This window comes from Streptopelia decaocto (assembly GCF_964273445.1).
Source record: "Streptopelia decaocto genome assembly, chromosome: 1".
NCBI classification, from domain to species: Eukaryota; Metazoa; Chordata; class Aves; order Columbiformes; family Columbidae; genus Streptopelia; species Streptopelia decaocto.
Window position 1 is genome coordinate 62,466,800 of NC_138663.1, and position 21,216 is coordinate 62,488,015.

Below are 21,216 nucleotides of genomic sequence, written 5' to 3' on the forward strand. Positions count from 1 at the left end.
GAAATACAATTGCTGTTAAAGAAAATCCCAGTATCTGTGAAACCAAAGAATATAATATTATACTAAACTGGTACATTTTTGAAATTGTCAATATCCAGAGAAGTCTGATGGGAAGACATGCTGCGTGTAGTAATCCAAAATACTGTATGCAGCAAAGGCGACATACACACAGGCTAGTTCTCTCATCTAAGAAGAGCTTAAGCAATGTTGGGCAAGCGTAGATACACAAAGCTAATACTCAAGTAATAGTAATTTGTTTCCAAACTAAAATTCATTATATTTTCACGTAATACTTATATAAAGGATTCTGAGCGGCAGTCTTCCACAGGAAGACAACATTGCTGGAATAACACATCAGTGTCTAATTACACAAGCACTATTGAAGTGCTCCAGGGCCCTGGGAAATTTACAGAAATATCTATTTTGTAACTAAAAAGAACATTTCCAGGGAAGCGATCCCCTTTATAATACATTTTTATGGAAAACCTGAAATTTCCATTTTTTTCCTGTTTATTTCATGACAATGTCCAGACCCAACACTAAAGGGAAATGCTTTCATTCTAAAGCTGCCAACATCATGCCATCTTGGCAGCCTCTGCTGACTTCAGCATTTGTCAGTTAATAGTAGCTACAGAAGAGATTAGTGTGACTGTGTTTTTCCCTTCTCTAAATATCTACTTTGCTTTGTTTTTCATAACACGCATCTCTCTGTTCCAGTTTTTCCAAATGTTAAGCAGCTACCCAGGCGAATATTCTGCTAGCTTCATATAGAAATGTTTGCTCTTCTTCAACAAAAGCACCTGTACAGTCACCTTCATCCTCCAAACAGTTCCCCTGGCATCCACCGTTCTTCAGGAACGAATGTATTTGATGCTGTGGGAAGCAATTCTTCCTTCCTGCTTCTAAAGACATTAATAATCAAAAGAATGCATGCTATGAGGAAGGCCTGTAGATACTCTCTAACCACCAAACATCTACATTGCATATGAGAATCACATAACAGCTTTGAATTCCTGCAAAATTAAATCTTGTATATAATAACTCTCTTCTGTTTAACCACTTACATGTAATGGTGAGTTCAACCTAGAATTAGGCCAAACAAATAGTAGGAGGTATTCTATCATGTAAACCAGAGTTTGAAGAGCTCTAGAAGGAATTGCCATAAATAGAGCAATATATTTAGCTTCCTTTGGGATTATACTTTACTATGAAGTACATATTTAATAAATTAGAATCTCAAACACTGCCTATAGGCTGAAATTAAAGCAAACACACAAATGTTTGCATGTCTGAGGCTTACAAAAGCAAAACTTTATATTGTTTCCTTTCCTGGTTTCCAACAAAACAATCATGTTGAAAAAAAGCAGTGCAATGCTCTAGCTCAACAGGTATGATGTTCTGGTCTTTGGGGACATCAACTCAACATGTCCTAAAAAAGAGTTTCCCAGGAGCGGCAACAGCAAGGTATATAATGAAAAAAAAAAAAAGGTTTAAAAAAAAAACACAAAAAAAACAGTCTTATGAAAGTCTTCTAGGCCAAATCAACTGAAAGCAAAGAATAACATTCAACATCAGTCACATTTTATGCAAAAACCAGAACAGCTACAAATAGAGCTGAAAAATGTGCAACTATTTGAAACACGGTAAGACCTACTAGCAGGGCCCATTAACCAATGCTGCTTCTCATCCTGAGTGCTATTCACTCTTCTACCAGCTAAGTGGCATCCGATCCCTGACTGAAGGTAGTATCGATAAATAAGGTTCCAAAACACATACTGAGCAGCTGTACGGCTGAATCTGGTTTCACAGAACCCAGATGTATCATTAGTTAACAAATGTCCACAGCTTCATATTTCTACTTCAGCTGGGCTGCCTTCAGCACAGCCTGCTCTCAGTGCACAGAGCAGCGCGGAGTACGGACGGGCATCTATTTTCAGCAGGGATGAACCCCTCCTAAGCAGCACTTAACTTGCACGGAGAGCGAGGGAGTTCAAAGGCCACATGGGACTGAAAGTCAACGGGTTGTTCATTTAATTTTATGAAATCTCTCTGTGTGTAGAAAAGCTAGAGAATCAGAGAAATTTAGAAGATTCCTTAATTGAATGGTTGTAGATTTTATGGCATTGTGGAGCATTCAAGAAGTACTGTACCCTGTTTGCCTGAAAATAAGACAGGGTCTTATACAATTTTTGCTCCAAAAGATGCTTACATTTTTACATGTATAGCTGCCTGGACACTATTTAAATTGACTTTTTTTGTGAACTGTAAGTAGGGTTTATTTTTGGAGTAGGTCTTACATTTCGAGTATCTTCAAAAATCCTGAAAAATAATGCTAGGACTTATTTTTGGGGAATCAGGGTAATTATATGCGTGTTATACACAGGGTTAACAGTCAGAAACTGGCTGAATGGGTTAAAAAAGGAACTTCTCCACAGCTGCCTTTAGAAAGGGCAGAGAGGAAGGAGGACAGATTCCAAGTTGCCAAAACTGAAACAATACAATTTTAACACAGAATTAAAAACAACAGTGTGTGGCCCTATATACTGGGGAACAGGGATTGGGTGAGAACAGTCAAAGTGGAAAAGGGAAGCAGCAGCCGGAGCTATTTCAGCACAGTCTAGAAAACATGGGTATGAGCATGAAATTGTTCAGTGGAGGGCGGAGATGCAGGCTGCTGTTGATGAACTAAGCTCACTACTTAAGGCTAAGTTCTATCTGAAAGAATTCATTCTGAATACACAGTATTTTATGACTCCTCACACCACACTGAGGGAAGTTGCAGACAAGATTTCAAATTGGAGGGGAGATGGTTATGGATTTCTATTTTGGGAAAGCTAATGGCTGAACAGGGTATTCTTGGTGTGACTACAAGATAACTAGACGCGTACATCAGCACAACAATGGTGACAATATCGGCACTTCAGCTTTCATCACTGTCACACTAATTATTTTTTTTAAACTAATATCTGAGTTTGCTGCAATACAGAAAATGGCACACTGGATCCGAACAGTTTTTAAGTCTGTTTATAAAATTGAGGTGCACAGCCACTGTGTCCATTTTTTGCAGTTTCTGTATACTAAGTTTTGTGCCATTTTGCTCCAAATTACACTCCCTGGGCAGCTTCAGATTGGTTTTGTCTCATATTTTACAGAGGTGTCTATATCCTTGAGAGTGCTAAGAATGCAAGCACAGGCAGAAATGGTATTTTCCAGGCTCCCAGCAATGCAGCCCGTGTGTAAGGAAGTACTTAAGCATTTTGTATTTATACTTTGGCAGTGAGGGATGACATAGGGAGGGAGGAGATATAAGAATTTCAATACATGGGAGGCAGAAAGTGGGAAAAAAAAAAAAAAAAAAGAAAAAGACAAATTCAACTTCTGTGTACATAAATGATACCATTTTTGTTGATACTAGATGTGCATTTAACCTCTACAGAGTAAAGGCTTAATGGTGTTCAGGTGTCAGTAAATTTAATTTAAAAAGTGTTTTCAAGAGAATACCATAGGTCAGTGAATGCAGTTGCCTTGGCAACCCAATGTAGTTCATAATTTGAAGCAGGGAAATCCAGGTGGTGGGCAAGCTTGCGAGGCATTCGCAGAGTGTTAGTCAGCCCGTGGGGTGTCCCTGGGTGAACTGGTTCAGGGTTCCGAAGGCATGAGTGTTACTTAGAAACAAGCAAACACGCACACTCACAATCTCCAAAATGAAATGTATGAGGATTATTTTCCTTTTTTTCCCCTCCGTTCATCCCCTAGGGAAAATATAATCAAAAAAGTTTGTGCTTTCTGCCTTACTAAAGTAGGATTTTAGCATCCAGGCTATTGAATCAAAGCTGTACTGCCGTCTGAATGGTTCAGCAGACCACGCAACATGAAACATATGTGAAACATGCATCACGCGTAACCTGCCCCTGCTCTGAAAATGCTCCCACAGGAACCTGCCGGGAGAGAAATGGCGGTGCCAGCTGCCTCCTCAAGGGCCCCAGCTGGGGCCGGACAGGACAGCGCTTGTCACGGCACCAAACACTCGCCCGCTTTGGCGGACCCTCCTCCTGCTGAGCTGAGGAGACCATTAAGTGAACTGAAGGCAACACCGAGGGAATCTTCTCCGCTGGCTTACAGAGGCTTGGCCAGCCAAAAAATCACCAGCTTGCCAAAACAGGGATAGGAACAGGCTGGGGGCAACATGACAGAGAGGCCGGTGTCTGCCTGGTGTTGACATCGGAGGGGTGAAATTCCTCTGAGGAAAAAGTGAAGCAGCAGCAGTCCCCAAAAGCTCCATTTAAAAACCTAAAAACTCCCAGCAGGACTGGGCCTCTCCTCAGATTACACACTCGGGAGAGACACATAAGCTGTCAGTAGAAAACCAGGAGAATGAACCTCTTTGCCCTAATGAAAAGCTCAATTCAGTCATTATGTCCTCTCATAGCTACTATTATACTTCCTCACACACATTACAACTGCAGTGCCGCCTAACGTGCTCTTTAAATCAGAACACTGGGGTTTTTTGTCACTTAGTAGGACCACCTTTTTGCTTTCTATTAGGTTCAAAAGACCAAGCACGCTGAAATGACAGAAAACTAATTATTTTTGTATTAGCTCCTGGTGTATTTTCAAACTACAATTGAATAATTTAATTCGTCAAAAAAATTGAAATTTGAGTTATTATGGTAAACTACTGACAAAAGATAGCATAGTGCCTAGCCTCTGCAGATTCAATTCAAACTAAACACGTACCCTCCAATTTGCAGCAACAGCAGATACATATTTTATATATATATATATATATATATATAAAAACATGAAACATTAATATAAGCTTCACACAGAAATCAATGGAACTATCTCACATATAACAGTCAGGTGTGAGGCTTCACAGTTTTTTGGTACTTAATGGTTATAGAATTTTTTCCTTTTTTTTTCTTTTAAATCATGAAGTGCCACCTGTCAACAGTGCAGACAAACGAGAGGGGAAAGCATAGTGTTTGGGCACGCTAGGTAGGCCAAAGCTCTTATTCAAAGTGTTTAGCTTTAAAGAATATTTATTTAACATTCTTAGTTTCTAACACATGCCTTTAGAAATGAAATCTAAACCTTACAAGCCATCACTTCTATTATCTTAGTATTTGAAAGGAAACTAATATGCCTGTTGTAATATTCACAAATAATTGCTTCACTTTCTGACCCATAGTCCTGATTTTCCACAGAGCTTAGAAATGCCACATTTCGATACACTATAAACATCTTTCACTTCAGGAAGAACTCTGGTCTATAGGGGCTCCACACAAGTGAAATGTGTGTCTAGTCTTCTGAGGATATATGCATGTCCTGTTAATAAAGGTATCCAACACGTTGGTGTTGCTGGCAGCTTCTGTTCTAATTTTTACTTCATTGTGGCCTACTATCACAACAGTCACTGGTTTGTGTGCAAGAAAATTATATGGGAAAATCTGAATGTAATGCACAAAGAACATCAATAGCTCTCCCTGAAGACACAAATGGATGCATATACACAACACACTGCAAACACAGCTTATAAACTTGGCTATGAGGAATAAAATTAGCAGCAAGCAGTAAAACTAAAAGGTTCATTGCAAATGACTATGGATCAGATCCTCAACTGACAGGGCAGCATCCTTGAAAGAAACTGTCCTCCTCTCAGGAGCCTGCTGCCAGGCGCATCACTCCAGCTACACACAGCAGCCTCTAAGGGTGTCTCACCCACCATACGTGAGCATCCTGCCAAGAAGCTGTAGTACCTGATGGTACCTACCATTCTCGTGCAGGACAGCAGGACACCTATTGCAAACATCTAGCACCAAGGTATCTCTTGCAGCTTTCCACATCTCCTCTATTACAGCACTGACCCTATCTAACACCCTGGGCTATGAGCACCTAGGGAAGCCCCGTGTTATATGGGATGTTATGATGTGTAGAGCATAACTAAGACAAGCCTCTGCTGCCCAAAGACAGCAGTTTGCAGACTCTTCGCACTTAATTAAGTAGTATAAATGAGCAGCACCACTGTTTGGAACATAAGCTGAAGACATCATTTTATGTCCCAGTAAGTAAAACAAAGTCATAAGAAAAACGCTGTATTTTCACTTTTTGAAATACTTTTCTTTAGCTAGAAAGGACTACTTGTAATTTTGTGCATACAGAAATAAATTACCTGAGCTTTATGTAAAATCATAAAACCGTAATCTACACATACACATTTTATAGGCTGTGGTCTCTTTGCTAGTAACATAAAGAATATTTATTTAATTTATATGCAAAGGGAGGACTGAGGCATAAAGAACAAATTGCAGTAAGAGGTGTTGGGAATACAAGATGTGAAACAGACATCTATTCACAGCAGTTCAAAGATGCACAAAAGAAAAATAAAGTTAAATCTCTATTACTGAAACAGATGTTTCTGAGACAGGAAAACAAAAGTAAGAAAATTCCAACATCTGGAAATTTAAGTGGTAGCAAAAATGCAGGATTAAATTAAATAAAGATAATAGGTCTGAACTACTAGAAAGGCATCTGTGAGGTAAAACAACTGTAGATGAATTATCAGGAAAAAGTAGTTCTTAAGAAGATGAGTCATTAAAAAGTATTTTGGCTTTCAGTTTGTTGAACTCACTAAAAAGAACACATGTGAGAATTTAAAACTTAAATATCCAAGTGTTCCTGGACATTATGTGAATAATTCCATCTGTGACAAAACAATAAAGCAGCACTGGAAACCAGATAGCAGAAGCTGCAGTGTGTACAAAATTTGCCATGATTAATCATTCTTGAACGACAGCCATTCCTGTGACCCGGAGTACTGTCAAACTAGGCAGTTAAGGGGTGGAACATACTACTCTACTGCTGCATCAAGCTGCACATGATTCTATTTCATATTTCTACACCACCATCAAAATGCCAGAGAGCTGTGAAGTAGCTGTTCCAGAGTACTTTTTTGACTGAGATGACTATCCTGTCTCCTTTTGCTAGGCACCGCATGCAAATCAGACAAGATAGCAAGTTTTGAAATCAGGATGTTGGTAAAAAAGTTTTCAATATTGTTTTTAAGAAGTCATCAGACACTTAAAATACTCCGTCATTTCCATTTGTTACGTTTAGCTTTAAAGACAAGGTATCCAAAAGAACCATATTTCAGGTGCAAAACACAAGCATCATCAACTAGCTAAACATGTTACTTGCTTTTGAGTTATGTTTCTGAAATCAAAACCTAGACAATATTCACTTATTCAATAATTTATTACCCTTTATTTCTTCCTCTGACTTTGAGCTCTTAATACCTGCACAATGTTGCTGCCTGCAAAACTGGCTCGTCTCCATATCCGCCCTCTGACCAAAGCCTCGTTTAACAGGTGAGCTAGTTTCCGTTCCATCTCAGCCTGAAACACTTCCTCCTGTATTCGCTGGTCGATGACACCCAAGAGAACTACATTGCAGAGAAAGTAACCCAAGAACACAAATGAATTAGTAAAACTTTTCAGTGTCTTTTCTGCAACTTCAATTACAAGCTTTGAGTCACCCTGTGACAGCTCATGGACAATTCAAGAGCAGCTGTGTTCATATGGGAATACTGCCCAGTTCAGCTGGAGATTATGTGCTGGAAAGGAAGACATCATCTGGGACAAGGTTAAAATAAATAAATAAATAGACCGATAAATAAATATATAAATAAATAAATAAATATTAGGGCAGAGTGCATTTCTGGAATCTCAACTACATTAGAAAGACCCAGGATACTAAAGAAACAGTTTCAATTCTCAAAAAATACAAACTTGTGAGCATTCAATGAATGGTTTGAAACTAAATAAAAGAGAACATCCAGTCTAAATTGTCTGCTGCAACTACTTTCAGTCAAAATGTTGTGTTTGGAAGTGATACGGAGGTGAAGATGGGCAGGGCAAGGGTTCAGAATTGAGGAGTAAATATACAACAGCAGCACATGAGTGAAGCTGTGTATTCCAAGTGCATCTTCCCTCGATAAGATTAACAAGAATGCCAATTGTAGCACAAAAAATGTGGTTAGTAGCCCTGCCCACTTTTCCCAAACCCATGTACACTGGGGCAGCTAAGGCTGAGAGGAATCCCTGAGAAACAACACATAGGAAACACGAAAAAAGCGCAGGCCTTTACTAACAAGACAACATCCAGTAAAAGTGGAGTGAATGGAGTGTATCATTCAAATGACATAATTAAACAACCCTGAAGGATGCTAAACGAGCTCACCACTGACTGCAGAAAAATAATTCTGTTTTCATTCCTGTGCCTCTCCACTAAAATGGTTTCTAATATTTTAAAAGTCCCTTTTTTCAGTAAGTGTTTTGATGTCTATTTTTTTAAAAGTTGTGCTTAATAAAAAGCCATCCAATTAGATAAAATCAATTAAATATAAATTAATTTTTTAAAACAGAAATATGAAAACTACTTTCTCCGTTTAAAAAATTTCACTGCAGATGTCAGGAAAAGGAAACCTCTTTATGATTTCTCACAGAGATCAACAGCATTTGTCTTCTAAATTCAATCACAGACTAAGCATCTCAGACTTAAATAGCAAAATAAATAGACAGTAGCCTAAGGCTACTATCTACAGCAAGTAGAAGACTGTTCTTGCCTGTGTATTGAATTTCAGTATCAATGAATTATGCTTAATAGCACTGTACAACTGAGAGGGACAGCTACAGAGAACAACTGCATTTCCCCATATTTTATTACTATTGGGATACATGCACATAGATATAGGTAATCTAATGTTAAAAACTTTTATATGCATAAATTCTATCTTTTTTCCTACATCATGATTCATTACCCTTACAATACAATACACAGACTGAAAGGACTGACCCAGTCAAAGTCTACTTGTTCATCCTAGGCTGCCTGCAAGAACTGGGATTACAAAAAAATTCCTCTACAGCAGAAATGGTGCTGCAATTGGCTTTCAAAATCTTAGAGTCAGGAAGTTTAGCAAAACCCAAAGGGACATGATATTTGAGCTGCAAGAACCCTCTTCTTACTGCAAGATCTAAGGGAACTTCCACTAATGGGCAAAGCAAACCTAAGGCTGGGCAAGAGAAGGTGGAGGCATGACCAAAAAAGTCAACATAAATCTCTAAGGAAGGATGACATTGGATGTGCAATACGCACATGCAGTTTCATGTTACTGAACATTATCTGATTTGCTTCATTTTTCTTTAAAACAAACTGTGTGGGCTTCAGAAATTAAGTTGCAACTTGGTTTCCTGCCTAAAAAGTAAACTGGTAAGAGTAGACAGGGATACCTGAAAAAAAGAGGTCTTTACAACTGGTAAACCATAAGTGGTAAAGTTGTGGGAAGACAAAAGTGTATTCAGTGGGGCATCTGCACCCTAACAGCAAGTTTAGGAGGCACAGCCTGGTCACCGTTCAAGCTTTCTGCTTAAAAGCAGGTAGAAACTACAGTGCTCAGGCAACCCCAACAGCCTTTGGGCATTTAAACATGACAGCTCAACTGTGCCTATGAATTATAGAGCAAAACATCCAGAAGACTTAGGTGGGAAGGATCTGCTGTGAATGAATCAGAAGAGATCAATGAAATGTGATGAAACTCTTTCAAGTACTTGGAATATAACTATTTTCATTCTGGTTTATTCCTGGCATGTTTTGGTAAAAAGTACCACACAGATAAAATTTCAATTTTCACTTAAAATAAAAACCTAAAAAACAACATGGTATACTGACAGCATACGGAGTAGACACTTTATGCCTGACAATGTAAGTTTTCTTACTAAGAATGAATTGCTTATTGACACAAACTACTTTGTGCGCATTATCAAGGAATTGCAGTAGTTCACGCTAGAACCGGGAATAACGTTTCCTAGATTTTCCAGGTCACTAGGCCTTTGGGCTTAGATTCATTCATCTAAGACTCAAAAATGTAGCACCCCTAAGCTATCGATATTTACATAGGCTAGTTACCCTGCTAACAAAAATAATTACACTCTTACTTACAGAGACTGTACGTACCTGTTCTCACCCAGGAAGATTTCATCAACTGAGACACATTAAGCTTGGGATAATGAAAGGCTGAGGGAAAAACAGAACGGAGGGAAAACATCCGTAAGAACAGTATTGTCAACAACATACACAAAAAAATAAGCCACTTTCTAATTTATACTGTCAGTAAGCATCTTATTTACACAGATGTATTACTACTCCTGAGGCTATGCAGACACAACAGTGAGGAAAATGCTATGAACATCCACCCCCCAGTTCACCTCTGCACGAAAAGAAGCTAACTGAAGCAGTCAGATTTATTACCTGAAAGATTTCAAGCTGCTGGTACTGAGGTCACTGCTCCTAGAAATTTAAAAGCTCAGTGTCTGAATTGTGGCTCTTTCTGAGCTAGCTGCAGGATCACACTAGTGCTCAAAGGGCAATGAGGCAACTCATGAGCACCTCAGAATGAAAGTGAGACTTTCTCCGAGGCAGAAACGCCATGGAAATACTAAACATAAAGCAGAAAACTAAATACATCTGATTTGTGTTCCAGACTTGTGCAGGGGAAAGCATTTAAAAACCACCATCTTGATAATTTTTTTATACAAAAATAACAAATAAATACATGTAGAAACATTGTTGTAGACAATTCTCATGGCTTTTGTGTTTGGCTTGGTGGCTCCAAGTTTAATTTCTCAAAATTTCCAAAAAAAGCTCTCCTCCAGCATGAAATCATTGCCTCAGTCTAATAAATGAAGTCCATCTCTACTGACTTCAGTAGGGATAATATTTTTCCCAAGGATTCCACTGGAGAGCAGTAAAGACATGTCGGGAAACAAGAGAAGATGGGGGCTGGGCCAACACTTTCCTCAAGAGAAGTCTTAAGCTTCGGTGTGTCAATAAGGAAAAGAAATGATCTTAACTTTATCAAAATATTTAATCCAGATGCAGTTTGCTAAGCATTATACGAAGGTTAATTTTTAAACCATTTCATGGATAGAAAGAATGCAGCACATAACAAATAAATGACCTAGCCCATGTTAGATCTGTTTAAAGATGTTTTGTCTTCAGTTGGGGAATAGTTTGCCACTATTGCATGTTTCAGAGAAATAGAAAATTACCATTTTTTCTAAATTAATTATGCAGTTATTTGTAGAGGAGTTGACCTCTGTCAGTGTAACTAAAAACTGATTTTTTGCCTCTTGAAAAATTTATTTTTTTGTTAAGACAAGAGCAAAACAGTCACTAGTTACGTTGTACCTTTTATTTTCATAGACTTATAAATAGTTCTATGGAAAAAAATGAAAAACTTTGTTATTCCAGCTTTATTTTAATAATAGTATCACTAGACTCACAAGAAACACCTGGGAGGTACTTTGTAACTTACTGTCCAGAAAAGTATCAGAATATGGTCCTTTATTCTGAACAGGAAACATCATCACTCTATACACTCACCAGGATGCATCAAATTTCCAAAACTTTCAGACACACAAAAAGCGCCTCACAGTATATTTAAGCAAACACATTTATTTTTGGCATACTGCTACATGATTCTTCTGATTGTAGCTTTTATATTTGAGTTCTATTTACTTTTACTTTGGTCATGCAATTGCTTACTTCGATTCAGAAATACGACCTGAACAAAAAAGCATAAACTAAACTGCATCTCTTGTTTTTCCAAAGCATGGAAAGAGCAAGATAAGAAAATCAAAAACCTTCCAATAGCCATGAAGTTTTGAACCGCCAGCAGTTGTGAGTTTTTTCTTCTTTAAACCGAAATCATGTTTTGCCTCAACACGTAACGTGCTCTTCACACTTTCTCTAATTAGTACTTGAAAATTATTTAATTCATGCAAATTGCTGGATGACTATTCACTTAAACTTTTCACGGCATTAATGAAATTTAAAAATAAAACAACTTGAGCAGAAAATCTTGAAAATGAAAAGAAGGATGTGCCATGAACATTGGCAACTGAGGCTGGGTTCTAAAACCTGACTAGGAATGCATGAAATGAAGGACACTTCTGCAATGGAAATCACGCTCAGAAGTCAGAAAACCCAGGCTGCTCCAACTTAATCTACAGATCTACAGACAAGTCAAGTGTCTCAACAAGACATGTGGCCAGATCCCGAGCTCAGGTTGCAGCAAGATCATATTTGCAAGATTCCTAATGCCCCCTGGAACTAAGGATTAAAACCAGCACAGACTGATTGTTTTCCTGAGGGAGAAGTTGGATAGACGAAGTGCAATTATTAGTTAGATTGCAGCTGGTCTGCTAATGGCTACAGATGCATTAATGAAGTAGATGCTAGCATTTTTAGAAGATTCTAAAATGCAGCCCTGAAGCATCATACTGCATAACAGCATTGATTCCAAGCTGACCAAAAAGGCAAAGGGTCACCTGGTCACCCCGAAGCCTCTCAACAGCACTCTGAAGCACATCACTTGGGCAACATGGCCTTCACCAGATGCTCCAACAAGGATCTCTCTGACCCTCTCATATAGAAAGGTGTGGGACCATGCAGGATAGATCCAGCACCGTATCGATTGTTCTTATTTCTGATAAATGGAGGAACAGTAATAGAAAGCATAGAGGGGAATGCAATTTTTGAAATGAGAAGGCATCAACTGAAAAAAAAATTCCATGCAAATATGGGAGTGTGGGCAACAGTAACACATTTTATTTGTTAAAAGTCTGATTCAAAATCTACCCAGAAAAAAAAAAAAAGCCAAATATTTCTATAGTCTTTGGACTGTAACATACTATTTTGTGTTATTCTACTGGCCTTGCAACATCTCCAAGATACCTAAAATAGATGCCACCCATCAAAACGCTACTTATGGCTCCAAAAAAAAAGGCAAGTCCCAAGGCAACTCTCTCTATATAAAGTCATAATAAAAACACAGGGATTTATTTGAGCTAAGTTCATGAAGGCAAATATTTCTCATCTACTCCACAGTTAAGCTTTGCCTGTCCTCAGAGAAATCATCCAGCCATAAAGAGATACCAAATACATTATTTCCTACTGTTTTTAATGACCTTGCACACAAAACCCATGACTAGACTTGGTTTTCTTTCTGCTGACATGTAATTCTTGACAATCTAACCAGTTTACAATCTAAAATGTGAGATGTAAGTTGTACAACATAAAACAAGCATGCAGGAGGGTGTAAACTGAAAATTTGAATATAAGCATGTTGCTGAAATCACCTAGAAGTCAGGGGGTAGGGGGGAAAGGGGAAGAGAAAAGTCTGAAAGTTTCCAGGCTTGGCCACTCCAACAACTTATTCCTGCACAGAACAGTTCATTCTGTCAAACTAACAACTTTCACTACTGACCCTGACTCTAAATAAGTAGAAAAAAAGCTGAGAAAAAAATCCTGTTGATAATGATGTACTGCACAAGGACAACCCCCACAGTTAAAAGTATAAATACTGCATATTAGTTATGCGGGGGGAAAGAAAAAAAGAAAGTGAAAGGATTGTGTGTGAAAGGCAATGCAAAATGAGCAAGCAGTAGGGAATAAATACATTCCTTCAAACAAGGCTCATAATTGGGATATCGATGGCAAGGTCTCACCTCACTTAACAGTGTTGAGATATAGTGATATTACACAAGTAACTTTCCCTTAGTACAAGTCAATTTCAACATCCTGACAGCTCAGTTCACCTACAAATCTCTTCTTTTTCCTCAGATGTAGACTATAAGACTTATAAAATCATATACAAAGCCTTCAAGGGGAAAAAAAAAAGTCACCACCAAGAGTATTCTAACTGTTGGCATTCCAGATAACTAAGGCACAAATGGCAGAGAACAGTATGGCATGGAACATTTCATATTTACGTATAAGCAATTTATATATAAATAATAACATATGTAAATTGTTTATATGTAAATATGAAAAATTCCCCCAAAAATTCACACTGTAAAGTGGAGAGTTGCATATTAATTTGCACAGATCAAAGCAGCTACCTATCCAAGGAAGATCTTCACAACACCTTCCCTGCTACAACTGCCCTGTAGACCAAGGGAGAGCACGAATGCAGGGAGTTTAGGGCCTAGAAAACAAGAATATTTAGGCGTCTTCCTGCCAAAGTAGCTCTGAGGAGCTGTCTGTTGGTCATCTTCAACGGACTGGTGAATAAGATGTCTCAAGAAGGATCTGCCCAATGCTGCTGAGCCTTTGGACATAATTTCTGGCTCTGAAGATTGAAGATCTAAAATCCTTTGGCTCAAAATACAGTCATAGCAACAATGCAAAAAAACTGTAGGAAGAGCTAAAAATAACCAAATGTGGTTGCCTCACTTATAAAAGCATATCAACTACATTTGTTACTGTGCTTACTGACACACAGACCCACAGCTCTAACAAGCCGAGAAACTGTGTTCTCACTTTGCTGTCTTCTCAAATGGCACCACATCTGGTATTCCAAAACAGTGGCTACAAACATACCAAAATGCTACTGAGACCAAAGTAGACAAGTTCAAATCAAAATGAGATGTCCTGCAGTGGGCTCAATCCACTATAAATTTTAGTTCCTCTAGCAAAAGGCAAGTCAAATGCTGACTAGATGCTCCTGGATTTAGGGCACCATATCCACCAAATCCTCATGTTTTCTACATTGCAAACTCTGTGAAGATTTCACCGTTCCTAAAAATTTTGAATTACCAAATTCAAATTAAATGTCTTTATTTCAATTTGACTTATAACATTTATTTTAATACAACATTAAAAGTTTTGAAATTCAGCCTAGGCAAATGCGAAAGTCATCTTCAAAATCTCTCTTTCAAACAAGCCAAGAGACACCACCACCACCACCAAACTCTGGCCAAGATGTCTGAGGCAAGTGCTATGCTCTGTTGGCAACGTTCATTCAATGAACTACAGCAGCAGTTAGGTGGGGTCATGGAAGGTAGGGGTGTATACATAGCTTGTTCAGTTGTCATCATTCCTACTGCTGGGGATGTGCAACACAAAAACCCCAGCATTTGTCAAGAGCTCCAAACAGGAGAATCTGGCAATACAGTGTGTATCTTGATGGACTTAATCACCACTGATGAGTAATTCTGCTTTCCTACATTAAGGGTCTGCTTGAGGATTTGAGGTTTGGTATTGTTTGGGAGATTTGGTGGAATTGAGGGGAGAAAGAATAATTTTGTGTTTGAAGTCCTGTGCTAGAATTTGCAGGAATGAAATCACCATGCTGTTGGCATACTTGTTTAAAATTGTCAGCAGGAACAAACGATTCCTGAAGCTTCAGAAACGAAGCTATAGAAATAACTCACCCAAAGGCTTGGACATGCCAATGTACTAACGGAGGCTACATTTTCCAGGTCACAACTGCTGACATCTACATTACTTCACTGCAAATCCTCAGAGTAGTCAGGAAAGGAGAAGAAATCCAACTGGGACCTTTTTCCAAAGGCACTGTCTGACCTTTTCACTCATTCTACTTTGCACAGTTTCTCATTAACATGTGAGCTATTAATACCACAGAGCTCCACTGGCCTTGGCCAGCATCAGCCCCACTGGCCAGGCACTAGAAGCACACAGGTAACACAGGGAGCACTCGTGCTATAAGCACTAAACAAATTACCTTCAAATTTCCTAAGTAGAACCAAAAATAAGGAGAAAAGTGTACATGCTTGTTACATAGGAATTCTTTTTTCCTCCTGTGATCAGCCTGTCTTTCAGGATACAGCGGCCTTGGTAGAAATTCAGTTATAATTTAATTGCACTGTAGGTCCACCACACAATCCAGAGAAGGATGCTCAGCAAGGGGCAACCTGCAAATTCACTACAAATGTCACTCCAGAATATGTGGACAAAACTAAAAACTGTAGGACTTGATCTGTGTACATCACAGGGGAAAAAAAAAAAGCCCTTGACACTGAAAATCTGCAAGATACCACAACCAATAAACTCTAGGGCAAAGGTGCAAAAAAGACGATGTAGAATAAAGAGAAATGTCTTTCAAGCAATGAAGCCCAGAGCAACATTTGTTTTGAATTCAGTGAGAGGTAAAGGCCACAGTCTGCAATCTGAGAAATTTTGTGGCCTCAAAGGAACAAAAGAAATGATGGTCATCTATGGACAAGGATTCTCAAGGTTTTTGGTCCTGGATCAATTAAAAACAGCTACCACTGAACAGGTAAAGTCTATGAGAGACTCACTGAGAACAGAAATGTTTAAAGGAAACAAGACAACAATCTGCTACATTGTTTAAATTACTATGGGAGCAGAAGGTTCAGAATGATGAAAAATGAAAACAAAAAGTTTAAAATGTTCACACCACTTCTAGTCATTGGGAAAGTATCCTGTGTAGTCATCTTACATAGACTTAAAGGTGATATAGAGAACAACTTCTTCTGTTGACAAACACTCTCTTAAAATATCTTTGTTGAAATACTATAGTACAGTTGCACCATGAACAGACTTGATTTTAAAGCAGACATTTAAATGTATACAGAGAATCACTGTGTCAGGTGCTATGCACCTATATAGCTCACAAAAATAACTCTGATAATTAAAAACCTGCATTGGAAATCACAGTGACACAAGAGAAACAGAGAATTAATGGACTGGATTAACAGTAACACCTGTTATCAAAAAAGGCAAGTACTGTTCGCTCATAATCTTGCTTACGTTTCTGGCACGAACAATCCACTACTGTACAAGGGTAAGTGTTGAGTTCAGAAACTTGGCCTATTTATGACACTGAGAAAAATCTAACCAAACCTGAGTTGTCAAGGCTCAGTGTCAAGCAAACTCTGCTATGCACACTGTTCCCGTTAATCTGGCCATACTGCACAAAAAGTGACTTGCCGTGCAAGTTGTACATAAGAAGCAAGAAATATGCTTAAAAGATAATACCTTAAAATATAATAGACTACTCAAAAAAAACCCCACTGCTGCTGACTAACAGATAACCCAGACAGACTACATGGGCAAATATAAGCTTATGTTGCCAATGTCCCAGACTTTCTCGAAGTCAGAGCCACAGGTAAGTGCAACACAAAGCACAAAGTAGTAAATTCTGCTGTAGACATACCCACAGACATACACCTTGCATCACACTTCTCAGCAATACTGATCAAAGTGACTTTTTTGTTTTTTCTTTTTGTTTTGGTTTGTTTGTGGTTTTTTTTTTTAATCTGGACTACGAGCAGGGAAAATGATGCCAGGCTAAGCACAACTGGCCCAGTGCAGAAGGGAAGGATGATGACAAAAGCAACAAGTTGCTGCAATACTGATATTCAGGGGCATATGAGGGGCACAGATTTGCTCTGCAGAATTCACGATACAGGTTAGGTACTTGAAGCTGCATTATCAGTTATGCACAACATTACTTTAAAATTATACAGGGGAAAAGATACTAAAAAAAAGTATTTTGCAGTCTTGGCCAACAGTAAGTACTCACGTTCAGCAATTTGTTGCACAGGAAAGCCCAAGTAGAAGCTGAATTCCACCACAGATAAGTTTCTTAGCTGCTCACTGACTTCAGACCCATTTAGAAAACCGTATCTATCTCGGACGGCAAAAACAATGCTCACAGGGCCTTGCCGAAACGCTACCCCAGGCCTACTCAAAGTTATATTCAGTATCTGAAAAGACAAGATTGAAGCACAGTCAGAAAAATCAAATCACTGGCATTTCCATTTCTTCCTTGACAGACTTTTTTTGCTGTAATATGAAAAGCAGGGAGGGCAGATCACATCAAAAGAGAGGAACACCTATTCTAGGTTATTTCAGCCTGCTGAGTTTCAGAAGAGGCAAAGTTACATGTGAATTCCCCTTCTAAGAGTTGTCCTTTAAGGTCAATCATAATCTGGAATGATCTGAAAGCTACAGTCTGAAAAACTATGAAAAAAACACCTAGAGAAACAGCCAACAAAATAAACCTACCAATAAAGAAATATCAGATGAATACCAAACTGTGTGAGAGACACCATGGTAATGAAACATTCTGAAAATGGATGTTCTTTAAGTCAAGACCTCCTGCATCATGCATACCTAGAACTGGTGGTTCTAACCACTGGTTAGAACCCTTATTTTGCACCAATGTACACAGCAATGTACACAAACGTCTTCCAGACAGTATGGAAGTATTCAAAATAACAGTTTACTAAGCTGATAGTCCAATAAATCAGTTTGTGTGTTTTGTCTTCAGTCTACCCAGTCACATTGAGTCATTCGTTTGTACAGTTCTGAGCACTTTATTATATGTACTATATAGTACTTCAGGTACTATAAAGTTTGTCATTTTTCCTGCTATGATTTTATTTTAGGGTACCACAGATGGGCATTTATGGTGCCAGCTGAATAACATGACAAAATGTTTACTAATTTTGCTATTACAACAAAGCCAGATTAAATTTAAGAGTTCAGACAGAAGAGGGAGTTGGTCTCATTAAGTTGAACTACTGACTTTCCAGTGAGTTTTAAGCTCTGCTATGTGATTCAGTACCCAGCACATATGCAATACATTTCATATGCAGAGTTCCAGTAGCAGCTGCCACAGATGTCATATGTTGCTGTAAGTATTTCTAGACCTCAGAAGCAAGTAGCATGTTTGCTTACATAGTGGCAGAGCACATATAACTCCTACATTCCCTAACGGGATCCCCTGAGTGGCAATGAGACCTGAAAACTGTCTTCCAACAAGAACATTCTAGCCATATTCTACTCCGTAACAATAAAATCTGATGGGAATGACTTTGGTAAGTGTTAGGGCAGCCTTTATTTGAAAAACTATAAAACCTATTATGCTCAGTAATGCTTTTGGATATATAAATCATCATTTTTGATCATTTTTTCAAAAAATTTGAAACCAGAGCAATGTGGTACCATATTATTTTGCAAAGGAAAGAAATCCTGACATCATAACAAATCCTCATAGTTCTACATGATCTAGATAGCAAGTGGTAGCCAGTGAACACCCAACTCATTTTACCAGCTGGATGAAACACAGGATAAGCAAAGGTGAGGCAAAAAAGGGACAGATACACAACATGCTAATCTTCTTACCTGCACAGAGAAGTTGTAGAACTCCTGGCGTTTGCTCACCTCCATGAAAGCCATTGTCAGCCCTTTCTCAATGCGCCGGCTAAAGTTGCACAACCGAATATCCACGTTCCGAGGCACAAACTGAAGCACTGAGGGCACAGGGTACACGTTATCCTCACAGACAAGTACTTCCACGAGAGAGAACAAAACAAACAAGAGAATCCACAGGCCTACTACTTTTTCATGGAATTCAGGACATATTCAGTGAAACATGGGGAAAATATACAGTGGAAATATATTTTGTGTTGGTACAGTAAATTCTCTACTCATTAATCCCTGTCACTACCTCATTACGCTGTCAGTCAACCAGGCAGGTTGTTTTGTTACGCAAACAGAGCCTGAAGAAAATTCTAAATGATATCACTGAGTCTCTAAATCTATTACATGGGTAATATTTTAGTTTAGATGATTAGTAGTCATGGACTTCACATAAACAGCAGCCATGGAAAGGATACTACATGAGCAATCCTCCTGCTCACCAGTTCTCCTATGAGAATACTAAAAAGTAGTATTTAAGGTAATCAGAATTTGAAACTTGACTCACGCATTATAAAAAGTAGCTGTACTGCATTTTTATGAATAAATGCTTCACAGATTTTTTTCTCTTCTCACCTTTTGAAGCAAGAAAAAAGAGCACACCTATTTTGCAATGTGCCAAAAAAAATCCTGAAAAAATAATGAAATTATGATGTTAACTGTTCACAATTTATAATGTCTCAATCACGCATATGGTGAGTACTTAGCTAAAAAACAAGAAGTTAAGATTCACAGTAGTAGAATGCAGGGTTTTGACCTGACCTTGCATACTCAATCATAAAAAGTGTGAATCAATACAAACCTACATCTCCTCCCCTTTGTGTCAAGAAGAACTCACCTGTCTGAACTTGGAATCTGTTATCTGGCACAGTGAAAGAAGGATGCAACGAGAGGATGATGGGGGCGTCACCACGAAGAAGACTGCTGTTCACAAGCACATTTATGACAGCTACTGCCGTGTAAACAAAAGGACCTGATGTCACCAAGAAAGTAAATTTTGGGGAAATTTTATAAACCTAAAAAAAAAAGAAAATTAAAAAAATATCTTCAATGTGAAATTTGACAACACTTCAGACCTACACAGTGTCATGCATTCTGAAGCCATGCAATCAAGAGGTAGTAAAAAGCAATCTTTATTTTCCCAAGAGGGAGGAGAAACACAAACACTCTGATAGAACTGTGCCTTGCAGCCTCTGCTCCAGTGCATCAGAGGCAACTCGCCCGTGCTAGGTGCACCTACTAGAATCTCTTCAGTACAATCACATCTCCACATAGTATCACTTCCCCTCGCCTGCATTGCCCTCAAGTACGTAAGAGTTCCCATACAAAATTGTTGTTTACTTACTAAACCGCTTGCATAGCATCTGCAATTCAGTCACGTACTGCATAGCAAATACATCCTATACGACTTGCACATGAGATGCAAGAAGCAAAATACACATAACCTGTGTTTTATGGATTTACTTTTCACACTCAAGAACACTTTCTTCCAGAGAACACTACAATCTGCTTATTCCAGCATAGTTACCACAATTACAATTTTCCTCTTCCAATTCATTTCCTGACTTTGAGACGTCTTAAAAACCCTAAGAAGCCTTAGTCATCATGTAAGAGAAATCAGACTTTAAGTCAAACATAACACTAGGTGAATGTTTCCATGCAGACAATCTTACCCACCATTTCTCTGTCACCTAAGTAAAAACAAACTGAAAGCTTTTATTTATTTAAACATATTGCAGTGTCTTCAGAGAAACTCCTCAATATCAAGGACACCTGTTTCCCCAGTATTTTTTTCCTCTTTGGTTTACTCCCTCAGTTTGCTTTATTTGCCTAAGGCAGTAACACTGAATTATTTTGAGATATCCAACATTATGGCCTCACAAATAAATAAATAATACAAACCAGGGACCCCAAGGTTTTGACAAATGTGCACCTGTTAGATGAAGGGATGCTAGCACCTTGCAGGTTTTGTGCTGGTGAAGGGATATTTAGATATCCTCAGCTTGAGGATCAGACTTATAGAAAGCACATTGCTACTTAAATTGTGACCCACGCATTCCTTACAAGTATTTCTGCAACTGTGTAAAGTGATGGCAGTTGCTGTTTAGATGAGACAGCAAGCAACTC

The 21,216-nt window shown here is 38.5% G+C and overlaps 1 protein-coding gene across 5 annotated transcripts in view; it reads right to left on the reverse strand.

Annotated features, from left to right (window-relative positions):
• Positions 1-21,216, reverse strand: part of KIAA1549 — a 143,166-nt gene that overhangs the window by 45,630 nt on the left and 76,320 nt on the right. For all 5 annotated transcript variants that reach the window (XR_014183129.1, XR_014183130.1, XM_082043184.1 and 2 more), the window contains exons 4-8: positions 19,928-20,105; positions 19,015-19,142; positions 17,408-17,591; positions 10,012-10,071; positions 7,296-7,441 (exon numbers count right to left, since the gene is read on the reverse strand). Coding sequence is in view for 3 of the 5 variants with exons in the window: in XM_082043184.1 (XP_081899310.1) it covers positions 7,296-7,441; positions 10,012-10,071; positions 17,408-17,591; positions 19,015-19,142; positions 19,928-20,105 (696 nt within the window). In the remaining 2 variants the exon portion in view is untranslated. The remainder of the gene's footprint in view (positions 1-7,295; positions 7,442-10,011; positions 10,072-17,407; positions 17,592-19,014; positions 19,143-19,927; positions 20,106-21,216) is intronic.